Raw genomic sequence first — 23,160 nt, forward strand, 5'->3', positions numbered from 1 at the left:
CTTTCTAGGTGTGTGTGTGTGTGTGTGTGTGTGTGTGTGTGTGTGTGTGTGTGTGTGTGTAAATGCACAGATGCTTGTTTGTGTGGGTTGCTAGGCTACCAGTGGACCTTCAGGCCTTGTAATCAATCATGTTTACACTCAGTTTGTCTCCAGACCCAATCAGGCTCAGCGGACATCAGTTCATTAACACACTCAAACACAATAGAATGATGTATTGAAACAGAGTCTTCTTTGATCATTTTGTTTCTATACTTTATATATAAATGTCTTCATTAGCAGTAAATACAAATTAAAAGTGAGATCTGTGACACATATAGTAAACATTGACATTTCAAGTTAGAATGTGACGAGGCTATAACCACTCTACCGTGTGACTGTCGGTCAGGGTTAGCCATGGTTTAGCTGATGGGAGCTCCGGTGGTGACCAGACTGTAATAAGCCCCCTTCCTGGCCATGAGGTCATCATGGGTGCCCTTCTCTATGATCACACCCTGGGCCATGACAGCGATGATGTCAGCAGCCTGGATGGTGGACAGCCTGTGGGCGATGACCAGGCATGTCCGGCCTCTCCTAGCCTGGTCCAAAGCATCCTGCACAGTCTAAGAGACCCCAGCTTGTTATTATTAATCGTATCACACACTTCCTCTAACCTGATGTGGTAGGTAGACTTCATGATGTAATGATGCTTTAATGCAGCAACAGGGATACCATGACATCATATGCTACTTGTAGTAATACTTGAAAGGGGCTGTAGGTAAGATATAAGAGCTATTATATCTAAAAGCTATATATATATATATATATATACACACACACACACGCACTAGTATTATTAAAAGGAGCAGGTAAGATTGAACAGCTAGAGTTTGGTTAGAATTAGTTGGCCTAGCCAACCGTGGGCTACCAGTGAGTGAGATGGGAGAACGGCCGGTGCTAGTGGACAGTACCGCCTCTGTATGAGACCGTTTCAATTTAAGACCGGACCCAGGGTCATTTCTGACCAATCAGGGCATCTCTTCCCTGATTGGCTCAGGTAATCCATCTTGCCCGTCAATCACATGTGAATGAATAGCGGAGATATGGATGGAGGGTGGGGAGAGAGAGGGAGAGAGGGGCCTTTTGTTTGGTCAGCTTAAAATACTGTCTCCCTTCTGCTCTCTCTTTTACAACTCTAGAAGTAAACCTCCAGCAACTTTAACGTCTTAACCTGGTAGGTGAAGCGAGCCTGGGTACCTTCTCGCTCTCTGTGTCCAGAGCAGATGTGGCCTCATCCAGTAGGAGGATCTTTGGGTTCCTGAGGATGGCTCTGGCGATGGCGATACGTTGCTTCTGTCCTCTGGAGAGCTGGGACCCCTGCGCACCCACCTGAGTCTCATATTTCTGCCCATTCAGGGTGAGACCATTTGAGATGTCATTAGAAACAGCAGACCTCGGTTTGGACTGAGAGTATATTCTCTTGAAAGGACGGGAATTCATAGGGATTGATGTATATGTGTGTTGCTTGGAAATCGATGACTTACATCTGGAAGAGTCATCACAAAGTCATGGAGAAAAGCTTTCTTTGAAGCTTTGACAATCTCTTCCATGCTAGCTTTGCGCAGGTTATCTCCATACTGGATGTTCTCCGCTATGCTGCAGTCAAACAACACAGGCTCCTGGGACACCACGCCCATCTGGGCTCTGAGAAACGCCACATTGACACTCCGGGAGGGCCGGCCATCTATCAACTGGAAATTAAATCAGTGTTCATACTAGTTTGTGTTTATGAGTTTACTCATTTACCAAATTCAGCATAGTTTTTGTCATTCATCCAAAGCGAGGTTGAGGCTGAACACAATCAAAATCACAATAAAAAGGATTTCTTGAAGTACGAGTCAACAAACCACTTGGCCTTCGTTTGGGTCATAGAACCTCTCCAGCAGCTGAACGCTTGTGCTTTTCCCACAGCCACTGCTGCCCACAAAGGCCAGAGTCTGACCAGGCTTAACGGACACCACCAGTCCGTTCAGGACCTGGACATCTGGCCGAGTGGGATAGGTGAACTTACAGTCTCGGAACTCCACCTCCCCTTTAAAGTTGTCCTAGATATGGGAGACGGGTGTAAACCAATAGCGAATGACGTTTCAATGTTGACAGCCTTAAGTCACTTGTGTTTGATTGTTGAGGGTCACCTACCCACTTCTCCCCATGGGAGGGGCTAGTGCTTATGGTGGGAACCCGGTCAAGTAGTTTGAAAAACTGGCCAGCGGCGATCTTAGCTTTGGCGTAATCTGGAGTGAAGGAGGAAGCCTTTCCCAGGGCGGTGCCGCTGATCACCACGGCTGAAATCACCCTGCACAGAGAAGAGAGGGCTGAGCGCTAGACGTTGGTTTGGTTCAGCCTAACAACAAACCGATATATGCATTCAACACTGACCTGAACACCACGATGTAGTGCAGGCCTTCAGCGGTGACCAAATAGCCCCCGTATCTGAAGGACGCAGCGTACGCCATGAAGATAACACACTGGGCGAATCCGAAGCAGACGCCGTAGACGTTGGCCTTCCTCAGGGCGGAGTGGTACGGTGCCTCCAGCTGCTGCTCGTACGACGCCACAAAGGAGCTTTCCTGAGACAAGCCTGCGATGGTCCGGATGTTGGACAGCGCCTCGCCAGACACCTTCATGTTCATTTTATTCATATGCTGCTTGATTAACTATATTCTGGTGTATGATTATACCACAGAATACCATATCCCGTGATATACACTTATGTATCATGATAAATGCACTCATACATCATGATCTATACACTCATACATCATGATATATACACTCCTTTATCTTGATATATACACCCATACATTGTGTTATATAAACTCCTATATCTTGGTATATACACCCATGCATTGTGATATATACACTCATATATCTTGATATATACATTCATACATCATGATATGTATCGACAGTAATAATACTGTTTCACCTTCTTCTGACAAATGTACTTATTGTAAGTCGCTTTAGATAAAAGTGTCTGCTAAATGCCCTAAATGTCTTTGCAAATGTAATGATATATAAACTCATATACCATGATATTTAGTCATGTATCATATTTACCCTCATATAAACATGCTATATATATATTCATTTAGCATGATATATATTCATATATCATGATATATACACTCATATATCATCATCATATACACTCGTACTATATATCATCATGATATATAGTACGAGTGTGACGAGATGAAGTGTATATATCATGCTATACGAGTATCGAGCATGGTATAAGTACTCATATATTAAGTTATAAACTCATACAGCATGATATATATTAATAGCACACAATTTATATTCATATATCATGATATATAGTCATATATCATGGCACGCCTTGCCCACCTGACCCGCGGCCTCCATTGCCTTCTTGTCCTCGGTTGCGAAGCCGGTCAACATCTTGGCCTGGAAGACCCCAGACAGGCCGATGAGAGGCAGGAAGCACATGACCACTAAGGTCAACTTCCAGCTGAAGTAGAAGGCGATGATGAAGGACGCCCCGATGTTGGTCAATGAATTCACGATCATGCCAATCTGAGATCCTGTTGCCTGCAGAAATAAAACCTCAACATTTCGCACATCTAACAAACTCTATGTGAAAGTGTACCCTTGATATTTGTACACAGTAGTATTGGAAATCTAAAAAACATAGAATTGGTTTATGTTTTGATACATACATCTGTCAATAGGGAGAAGGCTTCAGAACATTTTTATCTGGATTTTATGGACTTTTCTACCAATTTCTTTATTAAAAAACATATATCAGGCTTTCAATACTCACATACTCACCTTTGCAACGCAAGCAAGAATTGTATTGGGATAATCCTCTTTAATCCCTGTATTTGAACTTGGTCACTATTGAACCAGCTCACAGTGCAAACATAAAACTGCTACATAATGAATCCAAGTAGAATGATTCTTAGGGAGCAACTATGCAGCCAGAAATGCTCCATGTGTAGACTATGAATGTGTTCTTCTCTGTGGTTGAGACTAATGAGTGAACAACAGCAGCTCACCCCCTGCACCATGGAGGCGTCAGTGGCAAGCCGGGTGGTCAGGGCACCAGGGCTATTCCTGGGGTCATCGAACCAGCCCACCTCCTGCCTCAGCATGGCCTGGAACCCGGCCCTCCTCAGGCGCCTGGTCAGGAGCTCCCCGGACTTAGCGAAGGCGTACCCCTGGTGGATTAGGGTAGAGTTAGGGTTAGCCCTGCCCTAACCCCCGGTGGGTAGTGCAGAGTTAGGGTTAGCCCTAACCCTAAACCCTGGTGGGTTAGGGTTAGAGTTAGGGATAGCCCTAATCGTAACCCTAGGGTTAGCCCTAGTTAGGGTTAGAGTTAGGATTAACCCTAACCCTAACCCTAGGGTTAGCCCTAGTAAGGGTTAGAGTTAGGGTTAACCCTAACCCCTGGTGGATTAGGGTTAGAGTTAGGGTTAGCCCTAACCCTTACCCTAGGTTTAGCCCTAGTTAGGGTCAGACCTAACCATAACACTCTCCCACACACCATGCGAGGGCGTTTGGAAATATTACACCTTTGGTTTGCCAATCATTGGCTTTTTAAGTGAGTTGATCGACATTTCCATTCCAGGTGTTAGATGGGTAAATGGGTCAGATAGGTACATTCCACTTTGAGTCTAAAGCTGAATGCAGGCATACATCGATGTGGCACACTCAACTAGAAGAGAGGGATATGTGGGTTGGGTCATTTGCATGTGCATGTGGAATATCTAAACATATGTTCCATTTGACGTTTTTGTGTGGCTAGTACAGTAGGTTTAAAAGTTGAAAGTTGGGCTAACCTGTAAAAACTGGGAGAAGAAGCTGACTAACGCCACAATGCAGAACAGGACGCATATTCCATCGATCTGCTCCCGCTGTTGGATCAGGTCTCGTATGGCGAACGTCTGCGAAATGAAGAGAGATAGTTGATGCAACTGGGATAAGAGCTAGTGTTCCCTCCAGGTTTTACTTGCTCTTGTTTCTTGTTTGCTCTTCATCTTGTTTTGATTGTTAAGGGATTTACCTAACTTACCTCTTACTACTATACTTTTGTAAAAAGCTTTGACTACTATGTACCACCTTACTATACCATTGTAAATACCACAACCATCTCCTGTGCTGTGTGATTTATTTTTAACACATTTCGTTGAATCGGTGACCCTGTGTTAATGTACAAATTATTAATCAAATGGAAATTGAAAAGGAAACAGTTACCATAACCTTTACTACCCTAACTTTGTAAAAGAGAGTGTTTCATCTTTTTATATTACAATATACAAAACTGTTAGCGGTTACGGTCCTAAGCTAACCCCCTTAGCGAACCTGTGGTCCTATGCTAACCCTTGTAGTAAACCTGCGTTCCTAAGCTAACCCCTACAGCAAACCTGCAGTCCTATGCTAACCCTCGTAGCAAACTAGCGGTCCTAAGTGAACCCTTCTAGTGACCCTGTGATTCTATACACGAGACCTCATGTAGCGACCATGAGGTCTCGTGCTAACCCTTGTAGCAACCTTGTGGTCCAATGCATACCCTCACAGTGATCCTATGCTAACCCTCATAGTGGTCGTATGCTAACCCTTGTAGAGTTGCTGAGGTCCTATGCTAACCCTCATAGCGGTCATATGCTCATCCTTGTAGAGTTGCTGAGGTCCTTTGCTAGCCCTCGTAGATGTCGTATGCTTGCCCTCGTAGCGGTCCTATGCTAGCCCTGGTAGCGGTCCTGTGCTAGCCCTGGTAGCGGTCCTGTGCTACTCCTCGTAGCGGTCCTATGCTAGCCCTGGTAGCGGTCCTATGCTAGCCCTGGTAGCTGTCCTATGCTAGCTCTGGTAGCAGTCCTATGCTAGCCCTGGTAGTGGTCGTATGCTAGCCCTGGTAGCAGTCGTATGCTAACCCTGGTAGCAGTCGTATGCTAGCCCTGGTAGCAGTCATATGCTAGCCCTGGTAGCAGTCCTATGCTAGCCGTGGTGGCGGTCCTATGCTAGCCGTGGTAGCGGTCGTATGCTAGCCCTGGTAGCGGTCGTATGCTAGCCCTGGTAGCGGTCCTATGCTAGCCCTGGTAGCGGTCCTATGCTAGCCCTGGTCCTATGCTAGCCCTGGTAGCTATGGCAAAAGGTACAAAGGATTGAAATACACATGCTGACCCCCAGGATCTGACTGAAGAGTATAGCGTAGATGGGGTTGACGGAGCCGTTGACCGCGGCCCCCAGGGACCCCAGCAGCATGTAGGGCCACTCGGGACGGTTGTACCTGAGGACCCGCAGCACGGGGGCCGGCTCCACCTGCTGCTTTGGGGCCTCCTCACCGGGCTGCTCACACAGAGTAGAGAAGAACGCATTCAAGAGCCATGAATGAGCAGTTAGGGGTCAGGGGCCATCAGGCTCAGGGACGCTTACAAGAAGACTGCCGAAATAAGGGATCAAACAGAAAACCTTTGGGCTGGGATCAGAAACCTGGCCCTGAAGTAAAGCTGAAGTTGAGACCATTTGAGGTTTTGGTGGCAAAATGAACACAAAGGTACTTGACCTCCTCCATCAGGCAGCTGGGCTGCACCTGGAGGCTGCCGCTGATCGCATCAGGGATGGAGTTGTTGGACAACTGGGTATGAGACCGAAGACGAACGGAGCTCCTGAGGGAGGTATATTAATAATAGTTGTTAGTAGTTTGTCAGTTAGTTAGTAGTTAAATATTAGTGTTCATCATTTCCATTATTCCATGAGACTTTCTTATGCGACTGGTGATATGTGATAATGGAAAAATACCTTGAACTAGTATTATAACTTCCACAGCTAAATCCCCTTTCCCTAGAATCAAATCCGGTCTCAATTGATTCTAGAAAAGGCACATAAAAAGAAGACCCTTTCAAACACTCAAAATAAATAATTGTGCGTGCCTATTTATATTTACTATTTATTCATAACAATGGATGACAGATGACATGAATCTATGTGAAGAGATTTGAAATAAATAAATATATTAATGCGCTGGGTTCATTCTCAGGGAGGCCTAAAGGTTGATACTGAGGACATTGGGTTCAAACCCAGATTTTTTGTGCTGGGAGTCAAATCTCTCCCCTGTCCTGCCTCCCACCTTGCGTACCAGCAGGTGCTTTGTGTGGGGCCGCATCGGGCTCCTGATCCTGCAGGGTGACCAGGGTGAAGTAGACCCCCTGTCTCTCTAGGAGCTGGCTGTGGGTCCCGTGCTCCACCACTCGGCCGTGCTCGAACCCAATGATGACGTCTGCACTCCTGACAGTGGACAGGCGGTGGGCGATGGAGATGGTGGTCCGTCCTCGACGTGCCTGTGGACATCAGAGGTCATATTCTCTGGGACTCTTTCATAGCCCTACTGCCCTCCAGGAGTCCTGGTTCTTCAGATGTACCCTACTGCCCTTATGTAGGGGTCCTGGTCCTATCTACTGCCCTCCTGCCCTCCAGGGGTCCTGACCGTATCGAGGGCCTTCTGGACCACCGCCTCGCTGTGGTTGTCCAGGGCGGAGGTTGCCATGTCCAGCAGCAGGATGCGGGGCTTCCGGACCAGCGCCCGGGCAATGGCGATCCTCTGCTTCTGCCCCCCGCTCATCTGCCCCCCCCCTTCCCCAACCAGGGTGTCGAACTTCTGAAATATGACGTTCAGTGAAACACGACAGATAATGTAAATATTGATGTAAATAATAATGTATTCATAATGTAATGTAAAACGTAAACCATGAAGTAAAGGGATTAGGCATCTATCTCAATGGCGCTTGGGCTTTAACCTTGAACCTAAACCCGGCCCTGCTAACCACTAGTTTAACCACGAGACTAGCCTGCAAACCACTAGACTAACCAATAGACTAACCACTAGACTAGCCTGCTAACCACTAGAGCAGGGGTCGGCAATTACGTTTGGACGCGGGCCAATTTTTTTTCAGACAATGGCATCGCGGGCCATAGCTTTTTTTTTTTGGGGGGGGGGGGGTCTACTATTTAAATTATTATTTATTTTATTATATTAAAATAAAATAAACATCATCTAACTTTTAAAACGCATTTAATTTAATTCCATTAAAACGTTTATTTGCTTATGTTCGCTGTTTTTATGCCGCCTGCTGCATCTCGTGTCGTCGCTCATGAAACAGGCGATTGCCTAGCAACCTGCCGTATACAAATATTCTTTTAGATGACGTGTAAAAATGATTAGCTGAACATTGCTATGCTAGTTATCGATGCAAAATGTCGTTGTCGAAAGCCTTGAAAAGAAAAATTGATTCAGAATGCAGGACCTACAAAGAAGAATGGAAGCAGAGGTATGCGTTTATCCTGCCTGCATTTATTAATGCCAAGCCTACATGTCTCATTTGCAACGAGGCTGTTGCCGTTTACAAAGAATATAACATCAGAAGACACCATGAGATAAAACATGGCCAGTTCAAAAACGCATATCCTCCTGGGACAGAGGTGCGAACGAATAAAATTAAAGCATTGGCGGCTGGATATGCACACAGCAACAAAATACTTGTCAGGTCATTCACCGAGCAGCAGAGGGTTACAAGTGCGTCCCTTAAAGCAGCATGGGTTCTTACCCGTCACAACAAACCATTTACGGACGCAGAGGTTTTTAAGGAAGTGATGGTGGCTGTTTTGGAGGAGCTGGCTACAGATAAGTCAATGGATGGAGTGATTGCCTCAGTGAAACAAATGCCGCTCTCAGCGAGGTCAGCTTCCCAACGCATAGAGAGCCTATCTGATGATGTGCGCGGATCAATTATGAGTGGCCTGAGTCAGGCCAACTACTTTTCCGTTGCCATTGACGAGAGTACAGACAACACTGATATCAGTCAGATGTGCATATACGTGCGGTATTTTGATGGGAAGGAGTTCAGGGAGGAGTTGTTGGCTCTAATTCCATTAGAAGGGAACACCACTGGGGATGTTATGTTTGCCAAAGTGGAGGAATTGATTAAACAACATGCACTACCATTTGAGAAAATAAACCTCATCGTGACAGACGGTGCACCTGCCATGGTTGGTTGCCACAGAGGTCTGGTGGCCCGATTGAAGGAGATAGCACCACAAATGCACGCACTACATTGCCTAATTCACCAGAGTGTCCTGTGCGCCAGACTCAGTGGCGAGCTGAAGAGTGTCATGGATAAAGTGATGAGAGTCATTAATTTTGTCCGGGGTGCATCAAGCACACAGCACCGTCTTTTTCGCCAACTTGTTGCTGAGTCAGAGGCCTGCTACGAAGATCTGCTACTTCACAATGACGTGCGCTGGTTAAGTAAAGGAAAGGCACTGCAGCGCTTCTGTGCGCTACTAGATCAAGTGAAAACCTTCCTGCGAATGAGCAAGATGCGTGCTTCAGACGATCACCTGGCCTTTCTAGAAGGTGAAATGTCCATCTCAAACATCGCGTTTTTAACTGATATTTTTGGCCATCTTAACCAGCTGAACCTGCAACTACAAGGGAGAGGGAAAACCATTGTGGACCTGATCGAGAAGATGGATTCGTTTACAAGGAAGCTGGAGTTGTTCCAGTCTGATCTAGTAAGTGGAAGGCTCTTGCACTTTGCAACATTAAAATCACAGGGAGGGGGGCGAGTGACAGGAATTATGACTGAATTCCTTGACAAGCTACGGGACAATTTTCAGTCGCGGTTCTGAGACTACTTTGTCCCAAGGGAAATTGTTGGCTTTGTCCGCGACCCATTGTCCACGCGAAGCGAGGAATTCTCCTCACTGGCCAAAACAACCATGAGCTCGTTGGACGAGGCAACGCTTCAGTTGGAGCTCATCGATTTCCAGTCAAGCTCCCTCATCCGTGATGCGTTTAGTGCGCATTCCGTGGAGGATTTCTGGATCGGATGCTCAGAAGAGTACATGGGTATCAAGAAACTTGCCCTTTATGTGCTGACGATGTTTCCATCTACCTACACGTGTGAGTCCAGCTTTTCGTCAATGATTGCAATCAAGACACACGAGAGGAACCGTCTGACCAATGCAAGCTTGGAGAACTGCTTGAGAATAAAAGTGACATCCCTCTCGCCCGACATCCACAAAATTGTGACCGAAGGGAGGAGCCACTTTTCCCATTAAGTGAGTAGCCTACTGGCCTTTTTAAATAGTAGGCCTAAAAAAAATGCCCAGTTATATTGTTTGATCTTATTTAAATTGTAAATTCCCTTTTTTCTGTCTTTATTCAGGAGCAGCGCAGATCCTTCTCCCACGCGGACAATGTGCATTCATCTTTCACTTTCTTTAAGTTTTATTTAAATTGGGCCATTTCACATTTGAGCAGACCTTATGTTGTTAATTTAACGAAACGTAGACTATTTTTTACCTTGCCCACTGGAGGAGGGAGACGGGACACTTTTGGGTTTTTTTTGCACAAGATTACGCGCACTCGCGTGCCAATACCGTTCCGACCTGTGCGTCATGGATAACTGCACAGATGTTCCACCTGTTTTGTCACTTTAGGACTATCATCTATACCTCAATAAATGTTTCGGAATTGAAGGGATTGCTGTATGCCTTTTTTTTTTTTTTTTTTAAATATGGGGTTGAAAATATATTTTTTTAAATTAATTAGTTTTTTTTTTTTTTTTTTACATCAAATTAACGTCATCTCGTGGGCCAGACAGAATAGATGGCGGGCCAAAATTGGCCCGCGGGCCCCTATTTGCCGACCACTGCACTAGAGTAACAACTAGACTAACCAATAGACTATCCCCCTAACCACTAGACAAGCCTGCTAACCACTAGACTAACCAATAGACTAGCCTGCTAACCACTAGACTAACCACTAGACTAGCCTGCTAACCACTAGACTAACCACTAGACTAGCCTGCTAACCACTAGACTAGCCTGCTAACCACTAGACTAGCCTGCTAACCACTAGACTAACCACTAGACTAGCAACTAGACTAACCACTAGACTAGCCTGCTAACCACTAGACTAGCCTGCTAACCACTAGACTAACCACTACACTAGCCTGCTAACCACTAGACCAACCACTAGACTAGCCTGCTAACAGTAGACTAACCACTAGACTAACCAATAGACTATCCCCCTAACCACTAGTCTAACCACTAGACAAGCCTGCTAACCACTAGACTAACCAATAGACTATCCTGCTAACCACTAGACTAGCCTGCTAACCACTAGACTAACTACTAGACTAGCCTGCTAACCACTAGACTAGCAACTAGACTAACCACTAGACGAAGCAACTAGACTAACCACTAGACTAGCCTGCTAACCACTAAACCAACCACTAGACTAGCCTGCTAGCCACTAGACTAGCCTGCTAACCACTAGACTAACCACTAGATTAGCCTGCTAACCACTAGACTAACCATTAGACTAGCAACTAGAATAACCACTAGACTAGCCTGCTATCCACTAGACTTACCACGAGACTAACCAATAGACTATCCCGTTAACCACTAGACTAACCACCAGACTAGCCTGCTAACCACTAGACTAACCACTCGACTAGCCTGCTAACCACTAGACTAGCCTGCTAACCACTAGACTAACCACTAGACTAGCCTGCTAACCACTAGACTAACCACTAGACTAACCACTAGACTAGCCTGCTAACCACTAGACTAACCACTAGACTAACCACTAGACTAGCCTGCTAACCACTAGACTAACCACTGGACTATCCCGCTAACAACTAGTCTGTATTAGACAGATTCCAGATTTCGTTTCAGCTGGCTCATCTACTGTAGGGTTAGGGTTCCTGTGGTGGGTTATGGTTAGGGTTAGGGTTAGGGATCCTGTGGTGGTCTTCTACCTGTGGCAGGCCCATGATGAAGTCGTAGGCGTTGGCCTCTCTAGCTGCAGCGGTGATGTCTTCCATGGAGACCTCCGGCTGGCCCAGGCGGATGTTCTCAGCGATGGTGGTAGCGAACAACGTGGGCTCCTGCTCCACCACGCCGATCAGTGAGCGAAGCCACTGGATGTTCAGACCCCGAACGTCATGGCCATCCAGGGTCACCTGACATCACATCAGTCCAACGTTGGCCTCGTGTTTTTTCATGGATCAAACTTTATTGAAACAGTAATTTTGTGCAAAAAATCTAAAAAAGTGTTCTATAAGGGAACAAACACAACAACAACAATAAATAATAAAATAAAAATATAATAAAATATAAAGTTATATTACTAATCAAATGAATAATATAACCAATGAAGGGCCTTAAAGGTTGTATCAGCGATGTCACTTCTGTGCGATATCCCAAACAAACAGAGCCAGCTCGCCCATCCCTTCGTGTCTCGTGCATCCAGTAAAAACTATCAAGAGTGCAGCGCAAAACCCTGCAACACCCACCCCTTGTCAGTGATTGGTTGGAATACTATTTGTCGTATACTAGGATATCATACTCAGTACAACAACTAATAAGGACACGAGACAGTGAGCATTTGATATGTACTGCTTTAGTATTGAACTCAGAGAAGGCACGTACAACAACCTAAAAAAAAAAATGGTACTACGTGACCGCGTCCCAGGAGGGACAAACTTAAACAGTCAATACACAACACATCCCTCCCCCTTTACTTCTGAGGTAACCTTACAAAATCAAAAACATTTTACTGTCTCAGTATTCTCTCTAAAACAAAGTATCTGCATTTCCAAAGTAACGTTCAATAAATTATTATTACAGAACCAAAGCCTGAACTAGGGAAAGTGGGTAGACAACTTCAATTCCCAGACTGAACCCTGGGGATTATTCTGCCTCAATGTGTTAGTCTCTAAACTACAATGACAGTCTATCAGGAGGTTGTCTGTTTCTTTTGGGGTAAGTATGACTTGTAGGTAAGTCTATCACATTTTCTTGAGGTGAGGACGCCATGGGCCCAGTTTTCGGGGACAGGTTGTCTGGGGTCAGCACCAGAGTAGGTCTGTCTGGAACAGAGTTCATCTCCGAAGGTTGTTGCAGGGGTTCGGTTGATGGAAACGGTTCAGGGCAGGCCACCAGCTCCGGAACAATGGGCTCAGGTGAGCCGTCAAGGCGACCAGTAGTGTGGAGCAGTTGACCGAGGTGTCTTTTCCAAACAAGTTGGTCATTGGTTTCCACTGTATATGACACAGGACCTGTTTGTGCCACAACTGTCGCCGGTATCCACTTCACACCTTTGGTGTAGTTCCGGGTGAGAAACCGGTCTCCAGGTGTTAAACTCTGAAGCTTTGCCTCATCGCTTTACTTCAGCTCTCTGGTTAAGGTGTACAGCCTCTTTTGTCTTTTTAGGTCTCAGTAGGTTGAGTCGGCTGCAGAGTTGTCTCTTGAACATAGCTGAGGCAGGGGACACTTTTGTCGTAGCATGAGGTGTGTTCCAGTATGACAACAGGAATGCACTGAGGCGCCGGTTTAGGGACTGGGTACTTTGAGAGGACCTTAGAGCCTGCTTCATTGTCTGTACAAATCTCTCTGCAAGCCTGTTTGTAGCAGGGTGATAAGGCGCAGACTTGATATGTTGAATCCCATTCTCTTCCATAAATATCCTGAACTTTTCAGACACTAGCTGAGGGCCATTATCACTTACGAGCTGTTGTGGTAATCCAAAGTGACTGAAGATAGAACTTAGCTCTTCAATGGTTTTCTCTGAGGAGGTGCTCTTCATGACAGCCACCTCAGGCCATTTGCTGTGAGCGTCGACTACCATTAAAAACATGTGATTCTCTAGTGGTCCCGCAAAGTCTCTTTGCCATGGTTCTTCATGCCAGTCCCATGGATGTAAGGGAGCCAGCTGCGGGAGGTTTCTCTCTTTCTGGCAGGCACCGCAGGACTTTGCTTTTTCCTCTATAGCTGCATCCAGGCCTGGCCACCAGAAATAACTTCGTGCGATTTCTTTCATTCGCACCACACCACAGTGTCCTGAATGGAGCTCGTCGAGCACTTTTTCTCTCAATGGCGGCGGAATGATGACCCGATAGCCCAACAACAGGCATCCAGACTGGACTGACAGCTCGTTTTTCCTCACCAGGTAAGGTTTTAACCTTGGTGACATCTCTCCTCCCCTCCCACAAGTGACCATATCCAGAACCTCAGACATGACCGGGTCAGTGTGCGTGTGTTTCTTTACATGAGCTGAGGTTACCGGAGCAGCAGTCACATCTTTGAAGTAGAAGATCTCTGCTTGTGTTGGGTCAGCGTGCGCGACCCGTAGCAGAAGCCTCGAGAGTCCATCAGCATTGCCGTGCAGGTGTGGCTTCCTGTACTTGATGTCATACTGGTGGGCCGACAGTAGCAGGGTCCACGGCTGGATACGGCTAGCTGCCAGTGACAGGAGGCCACTGTGAGGACCAAAAATAGAGGTGAGAGTTCTGTGGTCCGTCAGTAGAGTGAATTTTCTCCCGATAAGATACTGATGAAATTTATTCACTCCAAACACTATAGATAATGCTTCCCGCGCAATCTGTGCATAATTAGATTCTGCCTTGCTCAGTGTCCTTGATGCAAAGGCAATCGGTCTCTCTTCTACTGATGGCATGATGTGTGACACCACTGCACCAACGCCATAGGGTGAGGCATCACATGCTAGTTGAAGTCGTAATGTGGGGTCAAAGTAGAAGAGGGCCTCTGATTGAGACAGGTTTTTTTTCACATCTTTGAAAGCTGCCTCACATTTGTCTGTCCACTTCCATGTCTTGGTTTTGTTTAGGAGCTCATGTAGTGGCTTCAGTCTATTTGAAAGGTTAGGCACAAACTTTGCATAGTATGTCAGCAGGCCAAGAAATGATCTCAACTGGCTCACATTCATTGGGGATGGAGCATCCACAATAGCCTTCACCTTTGATGGTGCCTTGCGAAGTCCTGTGCTATTGATTACATGCTCCAGGTACTCAATGGAAGGTTGGAAAAACTCACACTTGTTTTTCCTAACCCTGAGACCATATTCCTCCAACCTTTGTAATGTAGCATCCAGGTTCCTTAAGTGTGACTGTTCATCTGGTCCTGTGATAAGCAGGTCATCCAGGTAGCACTGCGGCCCTGGTAGCCCACTCAGAATTTGGTCCATTGCTCTTTGGAACAGTGCTGGAGGAGATGTGATCCCAAAAGGGAGCCGCCGGTATCTGTAGAGGCCTTTGTGTGTTACCACGGTAAGTAGTTCCTGCGACTCTGGATCCATCCTCGTCTATAACAGCTAAAACGTGCACTGTATCTTCATCATCAGAATCCCAGCTGCTGTGCTTCTCGGGCAGCCATCTCCATTGATGTACTTATCTCTATAGCCCTATCCAGTGTCAGTTTAGCCTCCGACAACAGTCTTTTTTGGATAGCCTCATTTGGTAGACCACACACCAATCAGTCACGTACGGCGTCATTGAGTAAAACTCCAAAATCACAATGTTCTGAAAATCGTTTCAGTTGAGCTACGAACTGTGAAACTGATTCCCCCTCTTCTTGGTTTCTTTTGTGGAATCTGAACCTCTCTGCGGTCACCAGTGGCTTAGAGGAGTAGTGATTTCTCAATATTGTCAGTTTCCTCATAGGACAAATCCCCTGGCTTGGTAGGTTGTACTAGACTGCGCAGCAAGTTGAATGTTTTGTATCCCATAACACTCAAAAATGTGGGCACCACAACATCATCTGCAATCTTGTTAGCAAGCACAAAAAATCCAAACCTTTCGGTGTACGAATTCCACGGTTCAGTGTTTTCCTCAAATGGTCCGATATATCCAATCAGAGCCGCCATTCTTTTTATTATTATTATTATTATTATTATTATTTTTTAATATTTTACTTTCCTTCCTGTGTCTCTTCACTGCCGGTCTCGTTGTTGCGGAGATTCCTTATTTCCCGCCGCAGCTCAGTCCTCCGTTTCGGTTCACCCTACAGTAGCCAGCTAGTAGCCTCAAACAGCCAGCCACCCGTTGGTACATCCGTACATCCGCCGAAAAGACGTCCCTCCTCGGACTTTCCTCCGAGAATAACACAGCGTGAGAACGCATTACCTCGTAGCCAGTTTTGTGATATACTAGGATATCATACTCAGTACAACAACTAATTAGGACACGAGACCGTGAGCATTTGATGTGCACTGCTTTAGTATTGAACTCAGAGAAGGCACATACAACAACGTCAGCACGTAGCATAAGAGAGGGCGTGACGGCGTCCCAGGAGGGACAAACTTAAACAGTTAATACACAACACTTATTTATTTTATTTTTCAGTGTTTGGTAGTACCATTTTTTTTTGTTTACGATCTCAGAGCATAGGCTGCCTACAGAGACACATTATTTTGACGGCCTGCTTATTGGGCGGGCAGCTTGCGGATCGTAAGGGAAGATCAGATGAATGTGATAATTTATTTATAACTTATAACCTTGGGTTATAAGAAGACCAGAGGGGTATTCCATCAAAGTCGCTAACAAAGGCGGTGCTTAGTTGATTAAGCCCGGATAGAACTAACGCCAACTTCCACTTGAGGCTAAAGCCGTTCCATCAACGCAGGGCAGCTTCGCCTTGCTCAGGTTAGCTCAAGCCAGGCTTATGTTATTGTGGATTACGCATGCTCACGAGATATGTAACCAGCCCAGAACCGTGAAGGCCGAATCATGGATCAAATGTCCGAAAAGGACAGAGCGGGATCTTTTCCAGGGGCGAACAGAAGCTGCTTGTGGAGGTCTAAGAGGAGTACAAGCATATAATAACTCAAAAAGAGAACATCGTAAACATTAATAAATACAGGGAGGCTATCTGACAAATAAAAAAATATAAAAAACATCACATCTGTTGAATGCACAAGTAGTATTAAGCTAAATATACGCTGTTTGTACTTCATATATGTACATTTAGGACAAAATCGTGAGGAGTAGGCTTGGTGGGACCTTCTGATGGTACACTTGTTGCCGATAAATGGAACTTCTCTGAAACAAAGATTAAGTAAGCCTGACAGTTAGCCTGGTACCGACCAGGTTAGTTTGGTCGGATAAGTTGCCAATGGATAACTAGCGGACATTCCCTTAAGTCACGTTAATGGAACGCAACTCTAGCTGAAAGTAGTTAAGCAAAATAAGCCTGGCTTTGCCTTTAGCTTGGTTGATGGAATACCCCTTAGAGGTGTTGTGGCTTACTGTGGGCCATTTTGGAGACCAGAAATGAAGGCATAGCAGTCGTTTGTTATGTATTGGAGGCTTTAACTTGTATTTGCCCAACTCTTACCTTTCCTTCCTTGGGGTTGTAGAAGCGTTGGATGAGCTGGACAGTCGTGCTCTTCCCAGAGCCACTAGGGCCAACGAAGGCAGTGTTCTGCCCGGCTTTAATGACCATGCTCAGACGGTCTAGAATCTGGAAATATAAAAATAATTAAGGAAATCTCACTCCAAAAGTGGTTAACCCGAACACTTGTTTCCTCCAATTAAGGACATAGGGGTTTCCTTCAATAACTTTTTGAAGGACACCCTAGTGTTCTCCAAATAATTTTAGTACCATGACATTCAGGAGCAGGTAAGGGTTAGGCACTACAGAGACAGGTCATTAAGGAGCAAGTAGGGGTTAGACAGTACAGAGACAGGTCATTAAGAAGCAGGTAGGGGTTATACAGTACAGAGAAAGGTCATTATGGAGCAGGTGGGGGTTAGACAGTACAGAGACAGGTCATTAAGGAGCAAGAATGGGTAAGACTGTACAGATACATAGTTACCCAGACTTCTAGCCACTACGCTAATAAAGAGTTACCTTGACTACTACTAGCCACTATTCTATGATAGAGTTACTGTACCTTGACTACTATTACTAGCCACTCTAGTACTAATACTGAGTTGATTTTAGGTCCTTTACTCACATTATATAGTTAGTAGTAGTTTACAATAATTTTTCCTAGTTCCGAGGCAATAAACTATATATTCGATTTCAGAATACTGTCTATAAACAGTTTCTGTTTCCTATTGGAGTATGTAGAGGCATACCCTGAGGGGTCCTTGAAATGCTTTTCAGGTTTCTTGATTCAGTTAAAGGCCATTAAGCTACATTATGCCCATTCGGTTCAATTAATTATTAAAAGGGGAGATAGCCTTATTTCTTTGATTCCTTTAATTTAGGCTTGAAATCAACATCATAGCATTCCTTATATTCTCTAATTACTGTATAAAGGATGGATTTTCAAATTTTGATGTAATGTCATTAAGGTTCATAAAGCTCTTGTTTCCGCCTAAATATGATTTATTTTTCATATTATTTGCATTTCTTTAGACTTGCTATTCTCATCATAGCATTCCCTTATGATGGAGTGTGAATGGTATGAATTGCATCTTAATCTTTCTTTAAGGTAATTTAGCCACATTAAGCTGTTTTCACATTAAGCCCTTAGGACAGGGGGGGCCAAATTCTTCCCAGTGGAGGGCCAAAATGTAATCGTGGGGAGGCTCGTGGGCCAAAATTTAAATTTTTCTGTATATTTAGTCAAATATGTGGGAGGCGGCTGAACAGGATAGGAGCTCAACAGCGCCACCCTACCATCAATGTATCACAAAGTTATTCTAGGGTCAGGAATGGAAGTGCACCAATAAATAATATTCAATGAGAGCGAGCGCAGATTCCGAGCGCTGATGGCGGAAAACAATAATATATACAGTGGGTAAGGGGCGGGCCCCGGACTGGGCAGCCCTGCTTTAGGATATCCCCTAAAGGTAAATGTGATATTGGAAACAACATTTTCTTTAATTTTATTTTTTGAACGAACCTGTGCTGGTTGGTATAAGAAAATAAAGAAAAAACTTTGAATTTATACAGTGCTTTTCTGGACACCAAAGCGCTTTACAGTGAAGGGGGGGAACTCACTTACCACCACCAGTGAGTAGCACCCACTGGGGTGATACACGGCAGCCAATTGGCGCCAGAAAGCCCACCACACACCAGCTTGAGGTGGAGAGTGAGGGAATTACTGAATCAGCCAATTATACAGGGGGATGATTAGGGGGCCAGATTGAAGGAGCCTGGTTGGGCAGTTTTAGCCAGGACAATGGGGAATCCCCTACTCTGTGCCCTGGGATATTTTATGACCACGGTGAGTATTAGGCATATGTATAATATAACGCCTAACATTCAATTGGTATGTATAATATCATGTCTAATACTCTATTGGTATGTATAATATATATGTCTAGTATTTCCCTGAGTGGGCGTGGTCAGGCTATATCCTTAAATCTTAGACCTAAGCTCCCACCAAATGTCTGAGCTGCATACTTTTTTAAACCCTGATGGTGAAGCGAGTCCAGATATGTGCACATTATTAAGTGTACGTGTGTGTACGCCAAGCCTGATTAAGCCCATGGCATCAAATCCTCCCTCCAGCCAGGTACCCAGAGTAATGACATCGTAGAGTTACCGTGACGTCCTTTCGAGATGGGTAGTGAAAGCTGACATCATGGAACTCAATGTCACCAGTGACTCTGTCCAGCTTATGACCCTCCTTTGAGAAACAGTCAATTTCCGGTTCCTGTGAAAGTAACCACGGGAACAGCAGTGTAATACGATTTAATTCACAAAAACCTATGTATATTATTATTATGATCATTATTATTAATAAATTGGCTTTGATTAAACTCAATAATTGACAGAAGAGAGAGAAGGTTTTACCCGGTCTATGGTTGCAAATATGGTGCTGGCTGCAGCGCGACCACAAGCAAAGGCCTCCAAGCAGGGCGAGGCCTGACCCAGGTTCATGGCTGCCATCAACACTCCGAAAAACACCTGCAGGGGCCCCCCCACCATAGTGCATCACTCATAGGCAACCCCCCCCATCATAGTGCATCGCTCATAGGTTCATATCTACTGAACTCACTTCAACTGTAGCGCCCAAACCCATCATGCAGATCAAGTAAGTTAGATCGCAAATATAAAGGACAGATATCTCTCAGCTGGCCTGGAGTGACTAGGGACCCCACAGGATGAGCTGGAGGAAAGGGGTGATCTGAGGGTTATCTTTAGGGCTAACCTTAACCCTGATCTAATCTACTGGCTAAGGGTTATCTATAGGGCTAACCTTAACCTGGTCCCTGACCTGACCTACTTGCTAAGGGTTATCTTTAGGGCTAACCTTTACCCTTATCTTTAGGGCTAACCTTAACCCTGATCTAATCTACTGGCTAAGGGTTATCTATAGGGCTAACCTTAACCTGGTACCTGGTCTGACCTACTTGCTAAGGGTTATCTTAAGGGCTAACCTTAACCTTAGCCCTGATCTAACCTACTTGCAAAGGGTTATCTTTAGGGCTAACCTTAACCCGGTCCCTTATCTGACCTACTTGCTAAGGGTTATCTTAAGGGCTAACCTTAACCTTAGCCCTGATCTAACCTACTTGCCAAGGGTTATCTTTAGGGCTAACCTTAACCCAGTCCCTAATCTGACCCACTTGCTAAGGGTTGTCTTTAGGGCTAAAAAAGTGTCTGGATGTTTACCTGGATGAGAGTACCAGGAGACAGCTCCTTGGTCTCGATGACCAGCTTAGATCCGTACCAGAAGGCCAAGGCGTAGCAGAGGAAGATGATGCACCACAAGTAGCCCTGGAAAACCCCGATGATGCTGCCTTTCTTCACACCCCAGCTCTGAGCCTCTTCCAGGTTCCTGTCATACCTTCCCAACAGACAGCCATGTTACACGTTACATGAACGTTACAGAAACGCACACACACACACACACACACACACACACACACACACACACACACACACACACACACAGATTTTTGTTGAGTTTTTTATGCTAACACTATATATCATACGGGGCTATTCCCCACTATTCACGGAGCCTGAGGTGAATAATTGTTTTAGTATAAACTACACGTGAACACGATAACACAAGATAACATGTTTTGCCGGGATTTATATGTTTTTATTAGTGGTTTAATTGATTTTATTAGCGTGACGAGACGACATTTTGCGATGAAAACAATATCCTCAGTTTGAGATCTCAATCATGGGATATTGGCCAAAATCCTGAGATAGCGAACCAATCAAAAGGCACTATCTTAGGAGGTTCACGTGTAGCATATACTAATACCAAATACTACAATACAATTCCAAATGATATCTGCCCATTGGCCACCACATCTATTACACTTCTGACCTGCCCTGGAAGGAGTGTTTGGGTTAAGGGTTAGGGTTAGGGTTAACCCTTGTCTGTGTTGGGTTAGGGTTAACCCTGTTCTATAGTTAAGGTTTGGGTTAACCCTGTTCCATGGTTAGGGTTAGGGTTAACCCTGTTCTATAGTTAAGGTTTGGGTTAACCCTGTTCCATGGTTATGGTTAGGGTTAGTCAGTAGGTTGACTGGACTCAATACCTTTCCACCTCCTTGTCTTCCCCTCCGAAGGCCGCCACGGTCCTGATGGCTGAGAGGACCTCGTCGGCCACGGCTCCGGCTTTAGCGTAAGCCGCCAGCTCCCTGCCTGTCAGTCTGGCCACCGCCTTCGGGGGGCGGGGGGGGGGGGGGGGGGGGGGGTTAGGGTTAGGGTTAGGGTTAGGGTTAACTAGTGTTTAGTCTGGTTACAGTATGAAGGAAGCTCTCTAACCATGGCCATGAGCCCAGCAGCCAGGCCGATCAGTGGGCTCACAGCGATGACCACCATCGTTAACTTCCAGCCCCCGATGAAGCCCACCATGAAGCCGAACACGAAGGTGGAGATCCTCTCGATGAAGATGGACACCTGGTCAGCGATGGCGTTGTTGATCTTGTTGATGTCACTGAGAGGAACCAAAAGGTTACGTGTGTTGTTTTACATTCCCATAACGAGAAAGTCCTATATATATATATTTATATATTTATATACGTGTGTAAATAATCACTCAGATATCCTTGTGTTCAGTTCCCCCACTGAGTTGCAGTCAAACCAGCCGATCTCCATTCGCATGACTTTTCTGAAGTAAGTTTTCCTGATTCTCTGGACTTGTCTTGCAGCAGCAGAAACCCAGAGAGCGATCTGGATCCCAATAGCAGAGTGATGAGGAGTCATGACTTTTATCAATGATTCATTTGTCCATAGTTAGTCCATAGTGTCCAAAGAGGAAATACTTACTTGGAAATAGCTGAGGATCAGCACACCTAATCCAATTCCAATATAGTAATATGCAAACATGGTCATCTGTGTCTCGATGTCCACCCTGGCACAAGAGGCATCAAAGTAGAACAAATACAGGAATGTGTTTTTTTTTCAATAAGAAAATGCTCTCAACTCACCCACAGCCCATGGTGGTGTTCTCTGGCGTCACGTATATGGATTGGTTGATCCACCATATGGTGTTGTTCTGGCATGTCTTATTGGGGTCGGCCAGCTCCTGGACCTCCAGCTCGTAGGCCACGAAGGTGTCGGTCATCATGCCATAAACCAGCAGCATGAGCGGGGAGGCAGCGCCATGCAATAGGGCACACAGACCCCCCACTGCCATCATCACTGAGTCCTGCCAGGAGGCGAACCGGAACTACAGGCAGAGGAATCTTTTAGAAACCGGCTACATATTGTTCATTTCATAGTGACAAAGTAAGGTTTTAGGAATAGTCAACAATAAGGAACAGAGCATTCGCAGGCGTTTACCAGCTCAAAGAATCCAACACTTGCTGCTTGTTCTTGGTTGTTTGTCCTGTTGCATGATGAAATAAAAGAAGGCTGAAGATCATCTTACAATTCAAGATTAACATTGATAGCATCATGCCAGACTCAAAACTTACCCATTGTTCTTTTCTGGAAATAACCAAATTAAATACAAACATTAGATTGACATTGAACAGCTGTTATTATATATATACATATAAATATAAATCTATATATTTATATGATTGTATTTAACTGTTTAGCTGCTCACCTTCACTCTCTGTTGTTGTTGAGAGGTTAGAGGATTCCTTCATGTTCGCTCTCTTGACAACACAGATAACAGAATGTCCTAGTTACAACTGTTCAAATACCTATCAAACAGTAGTAAAGAAAGACCTGTTTCTTAATAGTATTTGTTTATGCTAGTTTCCGTTATAAAGCCAGTAAAGTACACAATTTATTTTTGAATGAGAAAGGATACATACATTTATTCTGCGCTTCTCCTCGAATGTCTGACGCCCGAGCCGTGCATCCACAAGCCCTAATGGCTGGAATATTTCCTCAGTCACCTATGGCTCTGCTATTATCTTGGCCTCC

At 45.1% G+C, this 23,160-nt stretch overlaps 1 protein-coding gene across 1 annotated transcript; it reads right to left on the bottom strand.

The window, feature by feature from the left end:
* Nucleotides 1-386: 386 nt before the first annotated feature.
* abcb11a (ATP-binding cassette, sub-family B (MDR/TAP), member 11a) lies at nt 387-23,154 on the bottom strand. Its single transcript, XM_079733437.1, has 28 exons — nt 23,049-23,154; nt 22,835-22,934; nt 22,701-22,713; nt 22,567-22,612; nt 22,212-22,453; nt 22,051-22,135; nt 21,821-21,954; nt 21,547-21,718; nt 21,318-21,442; nt 20,437-20,611; nt 19,615-19,728; nt 19,364-19,474; nt 17,200-17,325; nt 11,826-12,029; nt 7,487-7,657; nt 7,130-7,340; nt 6,802-6,871; nt 6,566-6,668; nt 6,184-6,348; nt 4,842-4,946; nt 4,059-4,220; nt 3,388-3,591; nt 2,416-2,657; nt 2,176-2,332; nt 1,884-2,081; nt 1,521-1,727; nt 1,234-1,380; nt 387-599 (listed from the first exon to the last, which is right to left on the bottom strand). Exons 2-28 carry the CDS (start codon nt 22,875-22,877, stop codon nt 399-401), a joined length of 3,933 nt encoding a protein of 1,310 aa, XP_079589563.1. The 5' UTR covers nt 22,878-22,934; nt 23,049-23,154; the 3' UTR covers nt 387-398.
* Nucleotides 23,155-23,160: the final 6 nt, after the last annotated feature.

Source organism: Pollachius pollachius, assembly GCF_949987615.1.
Source record: "Pollachius pollachius genome assembly, chromosome: 3".
Taxonomy (NCBI): Eukaryota; Metazoa; Chordata; class Actinopteri; order Gadiformes; family Gadidae; genus Pollachius; species Pollachius pollachius.

Coding starts and splice junctions, on each gene's coding strand:
- abcb11a (XM_079733437.1), bottom strand. CDS start 22,877: ATGAAGGAATCCTCTAACCTCTCAACAACAACAGAGAGTGAAG. Junction 21,719..21,820: donor CTGAACACAAGGATATCTGA/GTGATTATTTAC, acceptor GGTTCCTCTCAG/TGACATCAACAAGATCAACA. Junction 2,658..3,387: donor CAATGGAGGCCGCGGGTCAG/GTGGGCAAGGCG, acceptor ATGAACATGAAG/GTGTCTGGCGAGGCGCTGTC.